The 22,356-nt window shown below is 43.6% G+C and overlaps 1 protein-coding gene across 1 annotated transcript in view; it reads right to left on the bottom strand.

The window, feature by feature from the left end:
• NTF3 (neurotrophin 3) overlaps nt 1-22,356 on the bottom strand; it is a 172,436-nt gene that overhangs the window by 18,358 nt on the left and 131,722 nt on the right. Inside the window, exon 2 of the mRNA XM_070947481.1 lies at nt 12,897-13,078. Coding sequence (XP_070803582.1) covers nt 12,897-13,078 — 182 coding nt within the window. The remainder of the gene's footprint in view (nt 1-12,896; nt 13,079-22,356) is intronic.

Below are 22,356 nucleotides of genomic sequence, written 5' to 3'. Positions count from 1 at the left end.
CTGGTATTCCAGGAATTCTCTAGCTTTTTTTTTTTTTTTTTAACTTGGCTTGGTCTAAAATGCATTGTAATGCATTTTACTAATTACATTTTACTTACTAATGCATTGTAAGCCACTCTGAGTCTCCGGAAAAGGGCGGCATATAAATCGAACAAATAAATAAAATAAATAAATAAATAAATAAAATGCTCAGTTTCCCAGTTAAAATTATGGTTAAGCCTGTGCATGTGTTCTGTAATTAAAAGGAGTTTTCATCATGTCTTCTGACTTGCTTGCTTCCTTTATTTATTAGATTGAAATCCAATCTTTCCTCCAGGAGCTGAAGGCAGCACACACAAGCTTCTCCTCTTGTTTCAAACCTACAACAACAGCCAAGTGAGAGAGGAACTGATCCAAAGTCCCACAGAGAGTTTCCATGGAGTCTAGAATCTGGATTCGGCTCTATCTCCTTCCCAAATAATCCATCTGTCTTGGATATGCCATACAACTATGAATAGTACTAGATAACTTAGGAGTACTCATCTCAAACGATCTAACGATCTTATAAAAGCGAGTCGATTGTCAAGCATCCGAATGTAAATCACATGTCATAAGTGTGAAAAGTGGTCATAAGTGCCATTTTTTAGTGTAACTTCGAACGGTCACTAAACAAACTGTTGTAAATCGAGGATTACCTGCATATAACAATTTCCAAGAACCTTGCTCTACTTAAATTGGGCTGTTAAGGAATATGCGCAGAGTAACCCTTGAGTAGCAAGGTTGTGCACATAAGAAAAACGGCTGAGAGTGATTGTGAATAAGCACTGTCAATACAGACACACTGAGTTGTGATATTCTTTTACTTTTAGGAAAAAGCAAAGCAAAGTCCAATAAACAATCCAGGTCATATGCAGATACAGATAATTAAATTGTCAAGCCAGGGATATCCCAAGAACAAAGTCTTCTTATCAGTTGTTGTAGTCATATGCAACAAAACAGTTCTTTTTGTAGTTGCAAACAGTACAGCAGTAAAACTATCAGTAAAACAGTAGAAAACAAGTAGCAATGATCAAGCAGTGATCATGCAGAGAGAACAGGCAGAGAGGAGCAGAGGTAGCAATAATAATGTAAAAAGAAAAATAAGCCATGATTCAAGCTTCCTCTTAAGAAAGTAAGCTATAGAGGTTAGCCAATCAAGATACCAGTATGATGCAATACAGCATTACAGTCTTAAAGCTATACATTACATTTTGACTGCAAACATGCATTGCTGGTTTATATATATTGCCAACTCAACCAGTTAGGCAATAGCCATTCCCTAACATGGGCCTTGCTACATCAAAATCAGCATTTCCAAACCTTCCCAGATACGTGAACTTCAATTCCCCAGAACATCCATTCACTGTCCATGTTGGCTGTGGGAATTCTGGGACTTGAAGTCCACACATCGTCCAAGGTTGGAAAACTGATAAATATAAATGAGGGAGACCATCCAGACTTAATTTCTCTTGGAGAACAATCAGAGTTAGTCATCCTTTGGATGTTGAAAAACAGTTTAATTGCTGGGTTAAACTAGGGCTCCCTGGGGTTATATAACTTTGGCAACAGCCTCTTCTTGAAAGCTCCATGGGTCTCTTTGTCCTGACTAGTCAACATTTGGATGGACGCCCCGATGTGCTGCCTTTAAAAATCTCCCAAAGTCTGCAGTCACCTAACAGTGACTTTCTGGACAACCGAGCAGAAGGAAGTATTTCCTCTTAACGTCCTTTGGGGAACACAAGAAGAAAAAGAAAAGGAAAAAGGAAAAGGAAAAGGAAAAGGAAAAGGAAAAAGGAAAAGGAAAGAAAGGAAAAGGAAAAGAAAAGAAAAGGAAAAGGAAAAGGAAAGCAAGGCAGAAGGGAGAAGGGAAGGGCAAGGCAAGGAAGGAAGGAAGGAAGGAAGATGGATGTGGGAGGGTGGGAGAAAGGGGAAGGGGAAGGGAGAGGGAAGGAAGGAAGGAAGGAAGGAAGGAAGGAAGGAAGGAAGGAAGATGGATGTGGGAGGGGCGGGAGAAAGGGAAGGGAAGGGAGAGAGAAGGAAGGAAGGAAGGAAGGAAGGAAGGAAGGAAGATGGATGTGGGAGGGGTGGGGAGAAAGGGAAGGGAAGGAGGAGGGAAGGAAGGAAGGAAGGAAGGTAGGAGAAGGAAGGAAGGAAGGAAGGAAGGAAGGAAGGAAGGAAGATGGATGTGGGAGGGTGGGAGAAAGAGGGAAGGGAAGGGAGAGGGAAGGAAGGAAGGAAGGAAGGAAGGAAGGAAGGAAGGAAGGAGAGGAAGAAAGGAAGGAAGGAAGGAAGGAAGGAAGGAAGGAAGGAAGGAAGGAAGGAAGGAAGATGGATGTGGGAGGGCGGGAGAAAGGGGAAGGGAAGGGAGAGGGAAGGAAGGAAGGAAGGAAGGAAGGAAGGAAGGAAGGAAGGAAGGAAGGAAAGAAGGAAGGAAGGAAGGAAGGAAGGAAGATGAATGTGGGAGGGCGGGAGAAAGGGAAGGGAAGGGAGAGGGAAGGAAGGAAGGAAGGAAGGAAGGAAGGAAGGAAGGAAGGAAGGAAGGAAGGAAGGAAGGAAGGAAGGAAGGAAGAGGGTGGGAGGGCACAAGGAAGGGAAGGGAAGGGAGAGATAAGGAAGGAAGGAAAGAAAGAAAGATGATAGACAGACAGACAGACAGACAGACAGAAGCAGACAGACAGACAGATCCAAACCCGTTTCTTCCCAGAAGAAACTTTCCTGGCAATCCAAGAAAAATATGATCAAATTACAATTATATTTGTACTCTGCCGCCAGATCTGATCCTTCCTACGCCGGAGAAGCGACCACCTCAAGACCAACCTTTTTCTAAAGATCAAAGGGAGGAGGACCAGGGAGAGCTTAACATCCATGACAAAGCCTCAGTCACGCAGGAGAACAGGTAGTCGTCATGTTACAACGTTCAACAACCCAGCCTGCTCTTTGCAAGTTAGAACTCCACTGCTTACAATATAAAGCCTTGTCTTTTTTTTCTTTTTTTTTTAAATAGAAATGCTTTGCCCCTCCGGCCGCATGTATCACCCACTCGGTTGTACCAGAGGAGAAAGAAAACAAGAGAAAGAAAGAAAGAAAAGAAAGAAAGAAAGAAAGAAAGAAAGAAAGAAAGAAAGAAAGAAAGAAAGAAAGAAAGAAAGAAAGAGGGAGGGAGGGAGGGAGGGAGGGAGGGAGGGAGGGAGGGAGGGAGGGAAGGAAGGAAGGAAGGAAGGAAGGAAGAAAGAAAGAAAGAAAGAAAGAAAGAAAGAAAGAAAGAAAGAAAGAAAGAAAGAAAGAAAGAAAGAAAGAAGAGAAACCAGCTACTGAAGAATCTTTGGAAATTAGCAAGAATGTCTACAGGATGGAAACAGAGGACTCAAACTGTCCTCAGGGCATCTCACGTCAAATGCTCAACCTCTCCTCTTGATTCACATATTACACGTACAGAGAGAGAGAGAGAGAGAGAGAATAGCAGAGCTGGGAGGGCCCTTGGAGGTCATCTAGTCCAACCCCCTGCTTGGGCAAGAGAACCCACTTGAATTCATTCAGTTAGTCCTTGAGCTATAACAATTCATTTAGCAACCAGTCAAATTTACACGTTCTATGAGCAGCACCCCAAACCGGGGGGGCCTACATCGCCTTACCTTTTAATACAGGCAGTCCTTGATTTACAACCGTTCGTTTAGTGACCTTTCAAAGTTACAACTTCTCTATTTAAAAAAGTGACTGATGACCGTTTTTCACAGTTACGACCTTTGCAGCCATCCTCATGGTCATGTGATCAAAATTCAGGGGGCTTGGCTCATATTTATGACGGTTGCAGTGTCCCGGGCGTGTGTGTGTGTGTGTGTGTGTGTGTGTCACGTGATTCCCTTTTGCAACCTTCCGACAAGCAAAGTCAATGAGGAAGCCAGATTTACTTAACAACCGTCTTGCTAACTTACCAGCCGCAGCGATTCACTTAACAACTGTGGCAAGAAAAGTCGCAGAACGGGGCAAAGCTCCCTTAACAAATGTCTCACTTAAACACAGAAATTTGGGGCTTAATCGTGGTCGTAAGTCGGGACTCAGGAGGTCACAAAAGGGGATCGCGTGATCCCAGGACTCTGCGTCCGTCGTAAATATGAACCAGTTGCCAAACTTCCAAATTTTAATCACATGACCATGGGGTGCAACGGTTGTAAGGGTGAAAAAGGGTCATAAGTCATTTTTTTTCCAGAGATGTTGTAACTTCGAAAGGTCACTAAGTGAACTGTTGTAAGTCAAGGACTATCCTGTACATAAATAACAACTAAATGCATCAAGGAAGACGCAAGGAATGACAGGAAATGTTTTATCTTGCATGCATGATTTCGGTTGTACTGAAAGGCTGGCCCCCAACTTCTTCTGCCTGTTTCTGTTGGATGCTGAATCTGGATGCCTTCCAGACAGAGACACTTCAGATAAATAGGTCCTCTCCTCAATCTTTCCCAGGGAGTAGAGAAAAGGGACTGTTTTTAATGGAACAGATAGTCCCGTGATGGCGAACCTATGGCACGCATGCCAGAAGTGGCACACAGAACCCTCTCTGTGGGCACACACATTGTCACCAGCTGCTCTTCTGGTTTCTGAAAACAGGCCGAAAAAAGGCCGAAAAACAGCCAGAAAATGGCCCGAAAAACAGCCTGAATATGGCCCAACAAAGGCCCAAAAAAAGTCTGAAAACAGCCTGAAAAATGGCAAAGAAACACGCCATTTTGGGGGCCAAATATAGCCTGAAAATGGCCCAAAAAACAGCCTGAAAATGGCCCAAAAAACGGCCTCAACATGGCCCAAAAAAGGCCCCCCAAATTGCCTGAAAATGGCCTGAAAAACAGCAAAGAAAGAGGCCATTTTTCAGGCCAAAGACAACCTGAAAATGGCCCGAAAAACAGCCTGGAAACAGCCTGAAAAATGGCAAAGAAACACGCCATTTTGGGGGCCAAATATAGCCTGAAAATGGCCCAAAAAACAGCCTGAAAATGGCCCGAAAAACGGCCTCAACATGGCCCAAAAAAGGCCCCCCAAATTGCCTGAAAATGGCCTGAAAAACAGCAAAGAAAGAGGCCATTTTTCAGGCCAAAAACAACCTGAAAATGGCCCGAAAAACAGCCTGGAAACAGTCTGGAAAATGTCCTGAAAATGGGCAGAAGAAAGGCCTGAAAATGGCCCAAAAAACAGCCTGAAAATGTCCCAAAAAAGGCCCCCAAAATGGCCTGAAAATGGTCTGAAAAACAGGCCATTTTTCAGGCCAAAAAAAGCTGAAAAACCAGCCTGAAAATGGCCCCAAAAATGGCCGGAAAACTGCCTGAAAAATAGCCTGAAAATGGGCAGAAAAAAGGGCTGAAAGTGGCCCAAAAAACAGCCTGAAAATGTCCCAAAAAAGCCTCCCAAAATGGCCTGAAACTGACCTGAAAAACAAGCCATTTTTCGGGCCAAAAACAGCCAAAAAACCAGCCTGAAAATGGCCGGAAAACTGCCTGAAAAATGGCCTGAAAATAGGCAGAAAAAAGGCTTGAAAACGGCCCAAAAAACAGGCTGAAAACGGCCCAAAAAATAGGCAGCTAGTCTTCAGGTTTTCCGGCTCTCCGGCGCGCGTATATGCACACACATGCATGCATGTTCCGATTTGGGCACTCGGTGCTGAAAAGGTTCGCCATCACTGAGACAGTCTATTCTTTAAGAGCTCAAAATATAGAAGAGAATAGAGAGAAAGATCTCCCAAGAGTGACGAAAGAAGATGAGTGCTCTAGAGATCCAACAGCAAGAGATAGGTGTAGAAGCAGATGAAATACTTATATTAAATAAGCGTGATGTAAGGAGATACAAGATCCCAAGGGAGAAACATGAAAGATTTATCAAAAAGTCAATAAGAGTTGAAATTTTAAAAAGGGCAAGAGATGATGGATAGATATAGAATGCTTCTGAATACGGTGGCTATTTTATTAAGAGTTAGAAAAAAAGAGGTAGAAAGTAGAAATTGGGAAAATAGTATTATGTATACTCATATATAATATATATTATAACTACATGATTATGATTATGTATATTTAAATAGTATTATTATCATTAGTATAGTGTACAAAATATATTGACCCAGACAATACACTGTTCTTATGGCTGTTAAAAGAAAAAAGCACTTATGGCTGTTAAAGAAAAAACTATTTAAAAAATGACCGTTTTTAGCTGGCGTGCACAGGGCCGAGACTTGGAAACAAACCCAACCAAATCTCCTTTTTTTTTTTTTTTTTAAATAAGAAATTGGGGAGACGATTCTTAATATTTCACCGCAATTATTTTCAAGCCTCCAGAATATGGAATTGCTTAGAAAGTGCCTTTTTATTTCATTAGAAAGTGGCCGTCTTTGTGGGGATTATTCTTTTTCCTAACTCGTTTTGCCAACGATGACTCTAAAATAGAAAAGGAGTAAATGCACTGGAACATCTGGTCCTCTTCCAATTTATTCTGTGGTTACGTCCTGATTGCTCAACTCTTGAAATGGAACCTCTTTGGATGTAAACAATTGGCCCTCCAGCATCCCATCGTCATCCCTGCCCTCAAAAAAAATACCCTTTATTCTTGTCCAGGGCCCATTGGCTAGCCTGTCTCTGCCCTGCCTTTGTTGATGAACTCAGAATTTAACAGATTTCTTGTTCTTTTGCCGTTCGGACATATTTCTGGTTACCACCACTATTATTTCTGCCCTGGTCCTGACATTTTGGAGTATTTTTGTCCTAAGGGCAGAAACAGAAAGAGATCACTTCCAAAAAAAAAAAAGGGCAGATGATACAGTTATGTATTGAATTTAAACCAGAGCTGTTCCTATTGGGTATTGTTCCAGAAAAGACTAGTAAGGAACATACTTATTTGATTATACATGTAATAACAGCTGCAAGAATTGTTTATGTTCAAAATTGGAAAAGCAGAGAAAATACCTTTGGAAGAGGAGATGATAAAAAAAAAATTATGGACTGTGCAGAAATGAATAGATTGACTTTAAGGATTAAAGATAGGGAAGAGATAGCGTATTATAGAATATGGAACTGTTTCTATTATTGGTTGGAAAAGAGATATAAAAGATAAAAAAGCTTTATGATTATATTTAAAAATTTGATAGGCAGAATTTTGTTTTAGTAAGGAGATATTAAAAAGGTTTGTATAAAGATCAAGATAGAAGAAAGTTCCTTTTTTGGAAGAAGAAGAAGAATGATCGAAGATAACACCGAGATGTCACAGGGAGGGGGGTGACAGATCTACTAAATATTTGTTTGTTTTTATAAAAAATAATAAAAAGTTATATTCAAAAAAAAAAAAGACAGAGCTGTTTGGCTCTAGGAGGATGGCCTATAGTTCGGCAAATAAAGTGAAGGGTCAAAGGTGAAGCTGGAAATTATTGAAACTTGGGCACGGAGTAACAATTTACTTGGAAGAATTTTAAATCTCCATGATGAACGGCTCCTAGGTTTCCTTCAAAAAATGTCCCAGAAGAGGAGAAATTGACTTTGCTGGTCAAAAAGTTGTAAAAGGGAATCACGTGCCCCCCCCAAGACACTACAAGGGTCATAAATAGGAGTCCGTTGGCAAAGCATCTGAATTTTGATCGTGTGACCACGGAGATGCCGCATCGGTCATAAGTGTGAAATGTGATCATAAGTCACTTTTTTCTGTGCCTTTGTCACTTCAAATGGCCACTAAATGAATTGTTGTAAATCGAGGACTACCTGTATGTTGCTTTCCCTTCTCATCTGCTTTTATATAGAATGGAATGGAATGGAATGGAATGGAATGGAATGGAATGGAATGGAATGGAATGGAATGGAATAGCTACTAAAGCTTATCTGCCTGTGGAGCAGACTTGCAAAATATAGGAGAAAAACAGGCTGAGACTGTGGGAAGAGTCAAGTGAGTAATCAGCCTAGAATCGTTATGTTCCCACAAAAGTTCTGTTCAACCCCTCTTGAATTCTGTTCTCTCTTATCTGGCACCAATTTAGTGCTGAATTTAGTTGACTAAATTCTTATGTATAGGCATGAGCAGTAAATCAGCTTAACTGGAACTTAATGTGCGGCCCCAATTCTTTGCACCTGACATGAATGGTTGATCTGGCATAAACCTACTTTGATGGGGAAGTAGTAAAGTTAACTCTGGAGTTAACTGGAGGATAAAAGTCTCCTTGGCACCATGTCCACCATCGAGTGTTTATTATTTATTTTATTTATATCCCGCCTTTGTTATTTCTTTATATAACTCAAGGCAGTGAAGGTATTTGATAATCCTTCCTCTCCTATTTCTCAAGAACAACCCTGTGAGGTGAGTTAGGCTGAGAGAGAGGGACTGGCCCAGAGTCACTCAGCTGGCTTTCATGCCTAAGGCGGGACTAGAACTCACCGTCTCCAGGTGATTGGCCCAGAGTCACTCAGACGGCTTTCATGCCTAAGGCGGGACTAGAACCCGCTGTCTCCAGGTGATTGGCCCAGAATCACTCAGCCAGCTTTCATGCCTAAGGCAGGACTAGAACTCACCGTCTCCTGGTATCTAGCCTGGTGTCTTCACCACTAAACCAAACTGGCTCTCTATTTGTGTGGCTTTATGCTTAAAACTGGGAAATGTGCTTTCATAGGTAAAGATAAAGGTTCCCCTCGCACATATGTGCTAGTCGTTCCCGACTCTAGGGGGCGGTGCTTATCTCCATTTCAAAGCCGAAGAGCCAGCGCTGTCCGAAGACGTCTCTGTGGTCATGTGGCCGGCATGACTCAACGCCAAAGGCGCACGGAACTCTGTTACCTTCCCACCAAAGGTGGTCCCTATTTTTTCTACTTGCATTGGTTGAACTGTTGGCAGAAGCTGGAGCAAGTAACGGGAGCTCAACCCGTTACGCGGCGCTAGGGATTCGAGCCGCTGAACTGCCGACCTTTCGATCGACAAGCTCAGCGTCTTAGCCACTGAGCCACCGCGGCGCTTTCATACTTTTAGCTAAATTTGATGTTCCGGTTGAACTGGGCCTGACGTTCCCTCCACAAAAGCCGAACATTTCTATCATTCCTCCAAAAAAAATATATATTTTTTTTAAAACCACGAACAGCGTGGCCGGGTAACATTAACATAAAGTCTGCCAGTTTCTATTTTAAAAAAAGGGCATAAAATCTCCTGGAATTTACCAAGCAGCTTTCATCTCAGTTAGATGAGATTACACAGAAAAGTGGCCCATAGAGATGAAAAAAAGAAAGAAAGAAAGAAAAAAATCCCTCGGCTCCATTATTCATGGACCCAATCCTTTTTTTTCTCAAATCCAACCAACAGGTGTTCTGTCTTTTGAAATTATCTACAGAATCCGCGACTTTAGAAGTCTGGAATCCGGCGAGAAATTGAAATGTCTGCTTCTTCAGACCATCATCTGGGCTCTCTTTCCAGTTGCGGGGGGGGGGGAATTTAAGTGAGGAGAAAGCTTTTATTTAATAACGCGTAGCTTCGCCAGTTAAAAACCTCAACGGCAACTCCTACAGATGTCCAATTCTTTGCTGCCAAATAGTTATTTTTAGTGAGAAACTTATTGACGAATTAGCCTCTAAATTCCTTTTTCTGTCCTGGCCTTGCTTGCTTTTTGATATAAAGTGACACATTATGTCGCTACTGGTTTGGCGCATGTGCACATGCTCGCTTCATCCACGCGCTTTCCTTCTGCGCATGCGCCCGGCCTTCCACACATGTGCTTTGCTTGCGCGCACGCCTTCTGCGCGTGCTCCCGGCCTCAAAATGTACCTAAATAGGATAGCATAGAACTGGGGCAGGTAGGCAGGCCCGCCTGCGATTTCTGCTACCGGTTCGGGCAAACCGCTCCGAACCGGCTGAATACCACCTCTGAATAAAGTCCCTGCAAAGATTAATATGGTGGCCTTTTGTCCCTCCCACCCCAAAGTTGCAGATTCTTTTAAATTAAACTTTCTTTTTCCTTTATGAGATTGGAACTATAGCTGTCGTGGCTTGTAAATGGCTTCGCAACGTATTTATGAAGCAATTCAGACCTTGGAGTGACAGGGTGGCAGAATTAAGGAAGTATCTACAGATAGTCCTGGATTTACGGCAGTTCATTTAGTGACCGTTCGAAGTTACAACGGCACTGGAAAAAAGCGACTGATGACCGTTTTTTCACACTTGTGACCGTTGCAGCATCCCCATGGTCACGTGATCAAAATTCAGAGGTTTGGCAACTGACTCATATTTATGACAGTTGTAGCATCCTGACGTCATCTTTTGCAACCTTCTGACAAGCAAAGTCAATGGGGAAGCCAGATTCACTGAACAGTCATGTGACCAGGGGTGAAATTCAGCAGGTTCTGACAGGTTCTGGAGAACCGGTAGCGGAAATCTTGAGTAGTTCAGAGAACCGGCAAATAACACCTCTGTTATTGGGGTGGGAATGGAGATTTTGCAATATCCTTCCCCCAGGAGTGAGGAGGGAATGGGGATTTTGCAGTATCCTTTCCCCTGCCACGCCCACCAAGCCACACCCACCAAGCCACACCCACAGAATCGGTAGTAAAAAAAATTGAATTTCACAATTCACAATTAGTCACAAGCAGTGACTAATTTAACAACTGCAATGGTTCACTTAACAAACGTGGCAAGAAAAGTCATAAAATCGGGCAAAACTCACTTAACATATTTCTCGTTTAGCAACATAAATTCTGGGCTCAATTGTGGTCATAAGCCGAGGACTACCCATATATTTAGACAGACTTGCGGCTAATACTGAGCCCCAACTGAACCACCGTGATAGTTGGCATCTATGGGAGATACACGAGGGATGAGGTCTGCTCCAGAGAGTTCAGACACCACTAGTTTTTCTCCAGGGTTTCCACATTGAGCTCAAGATCAAAAAGAGCAAGCAGGGTTTTGTGGTGGCCTGTCGGATACCGGCCTCTCCAACAGCCGAATCAGAGGAGGGGGAGGAGGCATGAGAGTCAGGGTCAGCATCAGGGCAACCTGAGAGCTCTGCGGGAGAAGAGGGAATGGAGCTGGCAGAGAGAGAGAGACAGAGGCGGAGCCTGGGCCATCCATCAGCCCTCAGATGGAGAGTCAACAGCCCCCAGGTCTGGAGGTGGCTGATGAGGAAGAGGAGGAACAGCTGGGTCCAGTGCCTGATGCGCAGATGCGCAGAAGGCAGAGGAGAGGAGAGCAGTGGAAATCTATGGGCAGGTCCTTGGGAAGGAAGAGCCACCACTGCTAACAAGGCCCCACCCTAGCTTTGGGGATAAAAGGCAGGGGGAGGAGATGAATAGATGTGACAGACAACTATTCATCTTCCGGCCAGACAGACTTGTTAGCCTGCGTTGAGAGAGAAACATTTTGCTGGGACTGCCGGCACTCCTAATTAAAGGAATCTTTGAGTTCACTTCAGAGGGTTGGTCGTGGTTGGGTCAGAACAGGATTCAGGAATGCAGCATTCTAAGCAGAGACAGGAACATCCCACGGTCACTTCCACAAAAACAGCCCAACAACTTTAAACATTGATTCTCAAAGGAAAGCCAAATGGATCACTGAACACCCAGTTATAGGAAGACACATAAATGACCCCCCAAAAAAGACACCAGGCTTTGGACTACCACGCCAGCAATGGACAACCCTGAATAGGATTCGCACCTTGCCAGGCGTCTGCCGGAACTCCCTTTAACAATGGGGTTTAGCATCCTCCCCTCAGTGTGACTGTGGGGTCCCACATCAAACTGTAGATCGTATCGTGACCAGCTGTAAGCTGAGGCCAATAACGGTCTAGTACCGTGATGGCAAACCCATGGCACATGTGCCACAGGTGGCACGTGTAGCCATATCAGTGGGCACCCCAGCTGATTTTCAGGCCTTCTGGGCCCACCAGAAGTAGGGAAACAGGCTGTTTCCTGCCTCCAGAGGGCCTGGGGAGGGTGGGGAAGGCCCGCTTTTCTTTCTCACCGGGCTCCAGATACTCTCTATGCATCTGGAGAGGGCGGAAACAGCCTCCCCCCCTTCAGAGGACCGAAATGGCCCATTTCCCAACTCCTGGTTGGACAGGAAGTGACGTTTTTTGCTGTCCCCAGCCTCCACAGACTCCTAGAGAGGCTCTGGAGGCTGGGGACAGAAAAAAAAGTCACTTCCTGTCCAACCGGGAGTTGGGAAATGGGTGGTTTCAGGCCTCCGGAGGGCCTCCGAGGGGGTAGGGAAGGCTGTTTTCGCCCTCCCCAGATGCATAGAGAGGATCTGGAGCCAGGTGAGAAAGAAAAATGGGCCTACTGGGCCATTGCATGCCAGGAATAAAGGGGGTTGCACGTGCATGCACAGGGCGGGGCGCATAGAATTATGGGTGTGGGCACACACACACGCGAACCTCCCCCCGCCCCCACTTCTGGCACACGATGGCAAAAAGATTAGCCATCACTGGCCTAGAGCCAAGCTTCAAAAGAAATCCAGTTATTTATTAGGAGCTTCATGTCCGCACGTTCCCAAGTGAAGCCAGCTCTGAGCTTACGTAATTTATGCCCCAATCATGACCCTGTTTCCCCCCGTCTCCCCCCCAGGGTGTGTCATCAATCACATTCACCAACGGAGCCGTTTCGCAGGTTGTAGAGATCACTCCCCTCTGACCACTGTGGGTAACCCTGGGATACAGCCTTGAGAGAGAAAAGTCTGGAATGTGCCTCTGACTTTGGCTCCCGTGCCGTTTCATTCATTAATTTCCCATCCCCCTTGCTTATGGCAACTCGAGAGCAGGCCAGGGATGCTTTGCGAGTTGACAGCTGGTGCACATTCTTCCTTGTGAGATGGAGTGTGTGTGTGTGTGTGTTTCCTGCCTCCGTTGTGAGCGTAAAATGAGTTTCTTTTAAAGCTTTGCTGCCTCTTACCTTGCAGGAGGTGGCTGAGGGTCTTTGGTCTCTTCTCTGACCCTTAAGAGAATGCCTTTCGTGCATCTGGTTGGGAGACCTTTGCCTCCTCCGCCTCCAGGTAACCCTGCAGCATTGAAGGGTCAGTGGGGAATTGCCGAAAGCAGGAGAGGAGGAGGAGATGAAGAACAGAGCCTGAATTCCTAAAAGGAAGGGAAATAAAGAAAGGCCACTGAGAATCTGGATGGGCTACTCCTCACCCCCAAACTTTAAAGCGACTTCATTTCCCTTTCATTCCTTCATTTGAAGTGTTGCAGTAGAAAAAGGCTGGATGTAAATTCTCCGTTTAATCAACATGTCCATCAATCGAAAAGAAAGAGGACACTCACAGACCAGCTAGGCTCACAAGGTAACCCCTAAATGTCCCGTTTGAGGATACTTTTGCTATTCCTCCTTTTGCTTTCTTCTCGAGTAACTTCGGCTCTACCACAATCTTAACCAAACAAAAATAAATAAATAATGGGAGCCACCTGTTAGGCTGCAATGTGACTGCGTTCAAAGAACTGGTGGAGGTTTGGCCTTTTTCTGACTCCGTCCATCCCCTAGAACCACCCTCTGGCAAAGACCACAAACAGAAGCCATGTCAGTCAGTCAGTCAATCAATCAGTCAGTCAGTCTCTCTCTCTCTCTCTCTCTCCCTCCCTCCCTCCCTCCCTCTCTCTCTCTCTCTCTCTCTCTCTCTTTATCTATCTGTCTGTCTGTCTTTGTCTGTCTGTCTGTCTGTCTTATTTATATCTATCTATCCATCTATCTATCTATCTATCTACCTACCAACCTACCAACCTACCAACCTACCTACCTATCTGTCTATCTATATCTCTACCTACCTACCTATCTCTTATCTATATCTATATCTATCCATCTATTCATCCATCCATCCATCCATCCATCCATCCATCCATCCATCTACATCTCTACCTACCTACCTGTCTGTCTGTCTGTCTGTCTGTCTATCTACATCTCTACCTACCTACCTACCTACCTATCTCTTATCTATATCTACCTACCTACCTACGTATCTATCTATCTATCTATCTATCTATCTATCTATCTATCTATCTATCTATCTATCTATCTATCTATCTACATCTCTACCTACCTACCTACCTATCTCTTATCTATATCCATCCATCCATCCATCCATCCATCCATCCATCCATCCATCCATCTCTATCTATCTATCTATCTATCTATCTATCTATCTATCTATCTATCTATCTATCTATCTACATCTCTACCTACTTACCTACCTACTTACCTATCTGTCTGTCTATCTATCTACATCTCTACCTACCTACCTATCTCTTATCTATATCTATCTATCTATCTATCTATCTATCTATCTATCTATCTATCATCTATCTATCTATCGCTTATCTATATCTATCTATCCATCTAGCATCTCTACCTACCTACCTATCTCTTATCTATATCTATCTATCCATCTAGCACATCTATCTATCTGTCTATCTATCTATCATCCATCCATCTATCATTCTATCATCTACCTGTTTATTATGTCTGTCTGTCTGTCTGTCTGTCTGTCTGTCTGTCTGTCTCTATCTATCTATCTATCTATCTATCTATCTATCTATCTATCTATCTATCTAATTTCTGTACTGCCCATCACACTTGATGCCTCTGGGCAGTTTCCAGTAAAACAATATAAAAGCTGTAAAACAAGTTGAAAGCCAGTAAAAAAGGAACATTTAGAAAATTTAAAAGGCAGAGGGAGCACCTTCAATCTACCAACCACTCCCAGGGTTGCATAGCATTCTTGGACCCCGCCCCAGGCCGAATGGCAGAGCCAGTTTCTTAACACTTTTCCGGAAAGCCGCTCTGCTTAAATTCATTTGGGTGTGAATAGAATCGCAATTTGGATTGGCTATGCCAGCTTCCAAAACAGCAGGTTCGCATCCAAAGGCTCTGTTTCAGTAATTAGACAAACTTTAGTGCCAAATTTTTCATGCTAACAATTGAGAACCCAACTGGAGGATTCAAGGGACAAAGACCACACACCTTTCTCACAAGATATCCATGAGACATGTACACAAAACCCTTCTGGATGAAAGTTATGACTACTGCTCAGCAACCTTAAGTCAAAAACATCTAAATGTCTATGGAGATTCTCAGTCATCCAGGTCATGGTTGTCCAAAGGTGTTTTTCTTTCAATAGGCAACTGGACTTTCTGGTTTTTCTTTGAAGACATTTTGTTTCTCATCCAAGAAGCTTCTTCAACTCTCATCCAAGAAGCTTCTTCAACTCTCATCCAAGAAGCTTCTTCAACTCTCATCCAAGAAGCTTCTTCAACTCTCATCCAAGAAGCTTCTTTAACTCTCATCCAAGAAGCTTCTTCAACTCTCATCCAAGAAGCTTCTTTAACTCTCATCCAAGAAGCTTCTTCAACTCTCATCCAAGAAGCTTCTTCAATTCTCAACCAAGAAGCTTCTTCAACTCTCATCCAAGAAGCTTCTTCAATTCTTATCCAAGAAGCTTCTTCAACTCTCATCCAAGAAGCTTCTTCAACTCTCATCCAAGAAACTTCTTCAATTCTCAACCAAGAAGCTTCTTCAACTCTCATCCAAGAAGCTTCTTCAACTCTCATCCAAGAAGCTTCTTCAACTCTCATCCAAGAAACTTCTTCAATTCTCAACCAAGAAGCTTCTTCAACTCTCATCCAAGAAGCTTCTTCAACTCTCTTCTTGAGAGAGTTCTTCAACTTCTTCTTGAGCTGAAGAAGCTTCTTGGATGAGAAGTGAAATGTCTTCAAAGAAAAAACAGAAAGTCCAGTTGCCTCTTGAAAAAACACCTTTGGGTCAAAGACATCTACGACTTTCTTAAGTGTCTCTATGGGGTCAACCACAATCAGTCACAATCAGAGGCAGAAGGGTAAGTAGGACTTCTTCTAAGAGCAAGCCCTGAGGACATGTAAGAGCCACCAAATTATGTAGCATACTTCTTTACAGCATAACAATTACTTCACATCAGACGACAATGTACCATATTTTTCTGAGTATAAGATGCACCTTTTTCCCCCTTAAAAGGGGGTGAAAATTTGGGTGCATCTTGTACACCGAATGTAGCCCCGCCCATACACTGGCCCCCACCCTTTGGCCTCTGCCTCCCAGCAATTCACCTCCTTGAAGCAAGCAGCAAGAAGAAACAGCCCATTTCAGCTTCAGCACAGCTAATTAGCACAAGTTGATTGTCCATTGGATCGGCTCCCGACTCTCAGCTGTTTCAGGCTGCAGGGATTGCCATTGCCTATTGCTGCACGGGCCTCTGCTGCTTGCTGCAAGGAGGTAAATTGCTGGGATGCAGACTTTTTTTTTTCTTGTGCTAATCAAGCTATGCTGAAAACGAAAGTGAAAGTAAAGCAGGCTTTTTGCTGTTTGCTGCAACAAGGCAACATTGCTGGGAGGCAGAGGCAGATTTCTTTTTTTTCATTTCCTCACCAAAAAAGGGAGGTGCGTCTTATAGTCTGGAGCGTCCTATACTCCAAAAAATATGGTAATCAGGAAAGAACAAGGATGAGAATTTTTTTTTTTTTTTTGCTATTTTCCACTTAGAAAGGCATGCAAAACAGCTATCAAAAATCTTGTAAAATATGATCGCTATTAACCCTGGGTTATGTAACACTTCCTTTTTTTTTTTTTAAGTACGGAATTCCACAGCGTGCTTTCCAGATAGCAGGAATAAATCCAGATGTTTGCTTTCTCCAAACTGAAGTGCAGGGAAGAGACGGGGCAAAATGCCATCACGAGAACTTCTCAGACACACAGGGGAAAACCCAGCACAACACCTGCTGAATCCAGAATACGGATAATGTCTTTCACAATTTACCTGAGAACATAGAAAGAGAATCCTCTTTTTTCACATTTTCTGAATAGTTTTTATCCCAGCGCTATAATTGCACTCAACCATGAACTAAAGGGCCACCATCAGTGAGCTGTTGGACAGCATTACTTGGTCTGTTGTGTGGATGTTTGGATGGTTTAGGGGTGGGGAATTTGTGGTGGGTGGGAGTGTGTTTGGGGATTGTTATGTGTGTTGGACCTGGTCTTTGGGTGTTAAGTGAATTTCGTTGTATGGGTATATTGTGTATACACGTATGACAATAAAGTTATTATTATTATTATGACTGAGAATCTCCATAGACTGTCATAAACTGTCAAAATGGAAATTTCGGGCTGAATTGTGGTCATAACTCGAGGACTAACTGTATAATCACCATTCTCAAGTATCCTTGATTTGGCAATCCAGGAGCCTGAGTGGCGTAGGAGGCTAATGCCTCCTACTAAGGCAGCATTTAACATCCAGCTGCCTGCAATTACTGTGAGTTCAATTCTCACCAGGCTCAAGGTCGACTCAGCCTTCCATCCTTTCTAAGGTGGGTAAATTGAGGACCCGGTTTGTGGGGGCAATAAACTGACTTTGTATAAATATACAAAAGTATGAAGGCTATTGCTTAACGCATTGTAAGCCGCCCTGAGTATCCGGAGAAGGGCGGCATATAAATCAAATTAAAAACAAACAAATAAACATAATGCTATTTGTAAAAGACATGAATGGGGTTCCCCAAAGTTTCTGGCAGGAGCAAAATTTGCTTTCCACTCTCCGTCTCATCCCTCTGGGAATCTGTCCCAAATTCCTTTAGCTCCATCAATTCCTTCCTCTTCTAGGTTGACCTGGGAATGATTACGACTTGCATCCTGCCATTACCAAACTATTAGCCTCTAATTTCCTTACAGGAATTAAAACTGTTCATCTAACCAGTCGAAGAGCTAATTAATGACTGCTGCGAGTCTTTACTGATATAGCAATATGCAAAAATACACCTCTGTAGGAGATAAGCAGGGACGTGGTGGCTCAGGGGCTAAGATGCTGAGTTTGTCGATTGAAAGGTCGGCAGTTCAGCGGTTCGAATCCCTAGTGCCGCATGACGGGGTGAGCTCCCGTGACTTGTCCCAGCTTCTGCCAACCTAGCAGTTCAAAAGCAGGTAAAAAATGCAAGTAGAAAAATAGGGAGCACCTTTGGTGGGAAAGTAAGAGCGTTCCGTGCGCCTTTGGCGTTTAGTCATGCCGGCCACATGACCACGGAGACGTCTTCGCACAGCGCTGCCTCTTCGGCTTTGAAACGGAGAGGAGCACCGCCCCCTAGAGTTGGGAACAACTAGCACATATGTGCAAGGGGAACCTTTATCTTTAAGAGATAAGCAACCTCTTGATCTAGTCAATAAATAAATATTCATATACAAGTGTTGTAACCAAGGCCCAAGTAGTGATTACCAAACACAATTCAGTCCTCAACAAACTTATTTTATTCAAACAGCTGAGAATTAATTCATTCTCAGCTTAGTCCAAAACAAAATTCTTAATAACCAGTCCCTCGGCCGTATTACTAACCTTTGATGTCTTTGGCAACTGGCCAAAGGATTTTCTTGGCAAAAAACCACACAAAGTTCAAGAGACGCTGACAAGAAGCACTGGAATCAACGTTGCTTTTCTACAAAGAACCCAACGGCTCATTGCTCCTCTTTTAAGCCTTATGGGAGGGGCCAATCATCTTCTGGCCTTACTCCTGAGTTGTCCTTTTTGCTTTAGCTGCTCTTGCCTTCTGGCAGCTCTTTCCATGCGTGCACTAGGAACAGGCTCCTCCTGTTGCTCTGCCTCTCTGCTGTCCGTCTCTGGAGGCTCCAGAGTCTGTGCATCGCTCCCAGATGGCCCTGGCCCCACCTCTGCCTCCAATGCAGAGCCCTCGTCCGGGCCTTCCCCTGAATCCAGGACTGGTCCATTTTCCTCCCCCGGCTTATCACTGTGACTCCATTGCCAGGTCCGCAGGCTGCTGGCAGACCACAACAACAAGAGCCTTGGTCACTCACCCCAAGAGAACCAGTATGGTCTAGTGCTTATGGCATGAGACTCTGAGTTCTAATCCTGATTTAGGCACAAAGTTTACTGGAGACTTTAGCCCAGCCTCCTTCTCTCAGCTTTAAGAAGGATGCAAGGCAGGGGTGAAATGTAAAATTTGTTACTACCGGTTCTGTGGGCGTGGCTTGGTGGTGGTGGGGTAATGTGACTGGGTGGGCGTGGCCAACTTTTTTTTTTTTTTTTAACTTTTCAAAGCATTTTTTCTAATGCTTTGAAAAGCCTCTGCCGGTCAGGCAACTCAGCTGGGATCGTCAGAACTTTTCAAAGCATTTTTTTTTACCACCTCTTCGGCCAAGAGGTTGCAGAAAAAAATGCTTTGAAAAGCCTCTGATGATCCCAGCTGAGCCGCGCGATCATCAGAGGCTTTTTTTTTTTACTTTTAAAAGCATTTTTTTTTGTCGGAAGAGGTTCTGGAAAAAATGCTTTTAAAAGTTAAAAAAAGCCTCTGATAATTGTGCGGCTCAGCTGGGCATGGGGGGGGGCAGGGATTTTTGCTACCGGTTCTCCGAACCACCTGCCGCCATTGCTACCGGATCAGGCGATCCGGTCCGAACCGGGAGCATATCACCCCTGATGCAAGGGCAAACCACCAAAAAATCAAGAAAATTGCAGGGGCGTGTCCATGTATAGGTAGTCCTTCTCTTAAAATCATTTGTTTAGCAACTATTCAAAGTTACAGCAACACTGGAAAAAAGGACTTATGACTGTTTTTCACACTTATGACCAGAGGTGGGTTTCACATAATTTTACCACCGGTTCACCGCACACCGAAAATGTGAGCTTTGCTCTTGCACGCGCGGCTTAGAAAATGTGGCTAAAAAGGACGGCGTACACCTGCAGGTTGCTACTACCAGTTCGGTTGAACCGGTCCGAACCGGCTGAATACCACCACTGCTTATGGCCGTTGCAGCATTCCCACGGTCGCGTGCTCAAAATCTGGATGCTTGACAATTGGCACGTATTTATGATAATGTCAATGTCCGAGGGTCATGTGATCCCTTTTTGTGACCTTCTGGCAAGCAAAGCCAATTTTGCATGAAAAAAAGTATCCGTGATTGAGTCAACTTCCAACGAAATGAAAAGGAAAGGAGAATGTGGAAGTTTCTTGGAAGGGGGGAAAAGAATTTCCTACAGGATGCACCAGAAGTGGGTGGCGTTACACTAATGGGAAGTTACACTTACCATATTTTTTGGAGTATAAGAGGCACCTTTTTCCCCCCAAAAAGAGGGTGAAAATCTGGGTGCGTCTTATACTCTGAATGCAGCCCCACCCAGACTCGCAAACGGAGATTTCAGAGGCTGAAAGAAGCCTCTGAAGGAAGCTTCAGAAAAAAAGCCTCCGAAAGGCTTTTATCTAAAATAATATGGCAAGCAACAAAAGAAGAATCAGTAAAGGTTCTAACCAAACTATGCTAACAAATCTGGAGAATGACACAATAACCAACAGATTGGAAGAGGTTAATCTATATACCAATACCAAAGAAAGGAGTACATATAGTCCTTCAGAATAAAACCCTCTGAAAGAAGCTTCAGAAAAAAAGCCTCTGAAAGAAGCTTCAGAAAAAAAGCCTCCAAACAGAGCTTCAGAAAAAAAGCCTTTCAGAGACAGGAAAAAAAAGTTTTCTCTGAAACAGTTTCAGATGTTTCAGAGGCAGAAAAAAAAACAAGGCACAGATCTCACAACCAATGAACCTGTTGCTAAAATTATCCTCTGGAAACAGCTGATTGGGGCTATTCCGGGAGGGCGATCCACCCACCAATCAATTTTTTTCTTATTTTCCTCTCCAAAAATTAAGGTGCGTCTTATACTCCGGTGCGTCTTATACTCCGAAAAATACAGTAGTTAAGAAACACACAGGTATAGCATAGATGGTACCCAGCTCTTCGGCAGTGACTGTGAGAGAGAACTAGTAATCTTAATGGACAATCACTTAAATATGAGCCAGTTAGGATGCTGCAGTTTGCCAAAAAATCCAAGGCTGCAGCAAGATTATGTGAAGCATTAATACCACTTTATACTGCACTGATAAGGCCACACATAGAATATTGCATCCAGTTTTGGTCACCATGAAACAAAAAAGATATTGAGACTCTAGAAAGAGTGCAGAGAAGAGCAACAAAGATGATTAGGACACTGGAGGCTAAAACATAAAGAACGGTTGCAGGAACTGGGTATGTCTAGTTTAATGAAAAAAAGGACTAGGGGAGACATGATAGCAGTGTTCCAATATCTCAGGGGCTGCCACAAAGAAGAGGGAGTCAAGCTATTCTCCAAAGCACCTGAAGGCAGGACAAGAAGCAACGGGTGGAAACTAATCAAGGAGAGAAGCAACCTAGAACTAAGGAGAAATTTCCTGACAGTTAGAACAATTAATCAGTGGAACAACTTCCCTCCTAAAGCTGTGAGTGCTCCAACACTGGAAGTTTTTAAGAAGATGTTGGATAACCATTTGTCTGAAGTGGTGTAGGGTTTCCTGCCTAGGCAGGGGGTTGGACTAGAAGACCTCCAAGATCCCTTCCAGCTCTGTAATTTTGTTTTGTTTTTTAGTATTTTTTCCCTATGTATTGGCAAGAGATTTAAAGTTCTATCCTATTCTCGCTTGCATGCTTTTTATGGAGGAGACCACAAATAAGAAAAGTGCACATAAGACAAAAAAGATTGTTGCAAAAATTAGGATGAGAGAGAAATATATTGAAAAAAAGTGCATGGAGAGAAAACGACAGTGGCAAGAGTCAAAAAGAGAGAAGAAGAGATAAGGCATGAAAATTCAGAGTGATCCTAATGGGAATTTTTTTTTTTAAAAAAAAAACAGTTTTGGAAATGTGAAAAGAGAGCTAAATAAGGAACTCCCAGCAGAGGAACTGGTATTAAAAATAAAAGCAAGGAACTCATTTGAGAAGAAACAGATGGACAGGAATGCCGGGGTGAATATTTGAGAGATTTATACAATATTTGTCAAGAGTGGGATTGAAATGACCTCTACAAGGCTTAGTGAGACCATTGGAAAAATGAAGTTCTACAGATATGAATGAAGTAACTGAAGAAAGATTCAGAGTTGAGTGTGATTGCTTGCGGATTGGTTGTGCGAATTGTGTGAAAGTGCCTGAGAACTGGAATAACAGTGTTTTGCCCAGTGGTGAAATGCTACCGGTTCGCACCGGTTCGGGCGATCAGCTGTACCACGTGATTTAAATTTGCTACAAATCCTGCTTTCTAGCAAATCTAAATCGTGTGGCACAGCTGTTCCCCACCCCCCTTGCTGTTCTACTTACCTTCCTAAGCCTCCTTTTTCCACACGAAGTTTGACATGCGTGGCAGTGAACCGGTGGCAAACTGGGGAGGATTTCACCACTGGTTTCGCCACCTTGGGAATTTTAAGCTGTCTGGACTTCAACTCCCAGAATTCCTCAGCCAGGATCTTAGTGTTGTGGCCCATCAGCAGCCGGTGCATTTGGTGGCTGATTCCAACAGCGAGGAGGCTGGTGTGG

The sequence above is a fragment of the Pituophis catenifer genome, unplaced genomic scaffold (assembly GCF_029215685.1).
Source record: "Pituophis catenifer annectens isolate HBS135680 unplaced genomic scaffold, rPitCat1.0.hap2 SCAF_7, whole genome shotgun sequence".
Lineage (NCBI taxonomy): Eukaryota > Metazoa > Chordata > Lepidosauria > Squamata > Colubridae > Pituophis > Pituophis catenifer.
The sequence above is the reverse complement of the archived record's forward strand: the minus strand, read 5'-3'. Positions and strand labels throughout refer to the sequence as shown.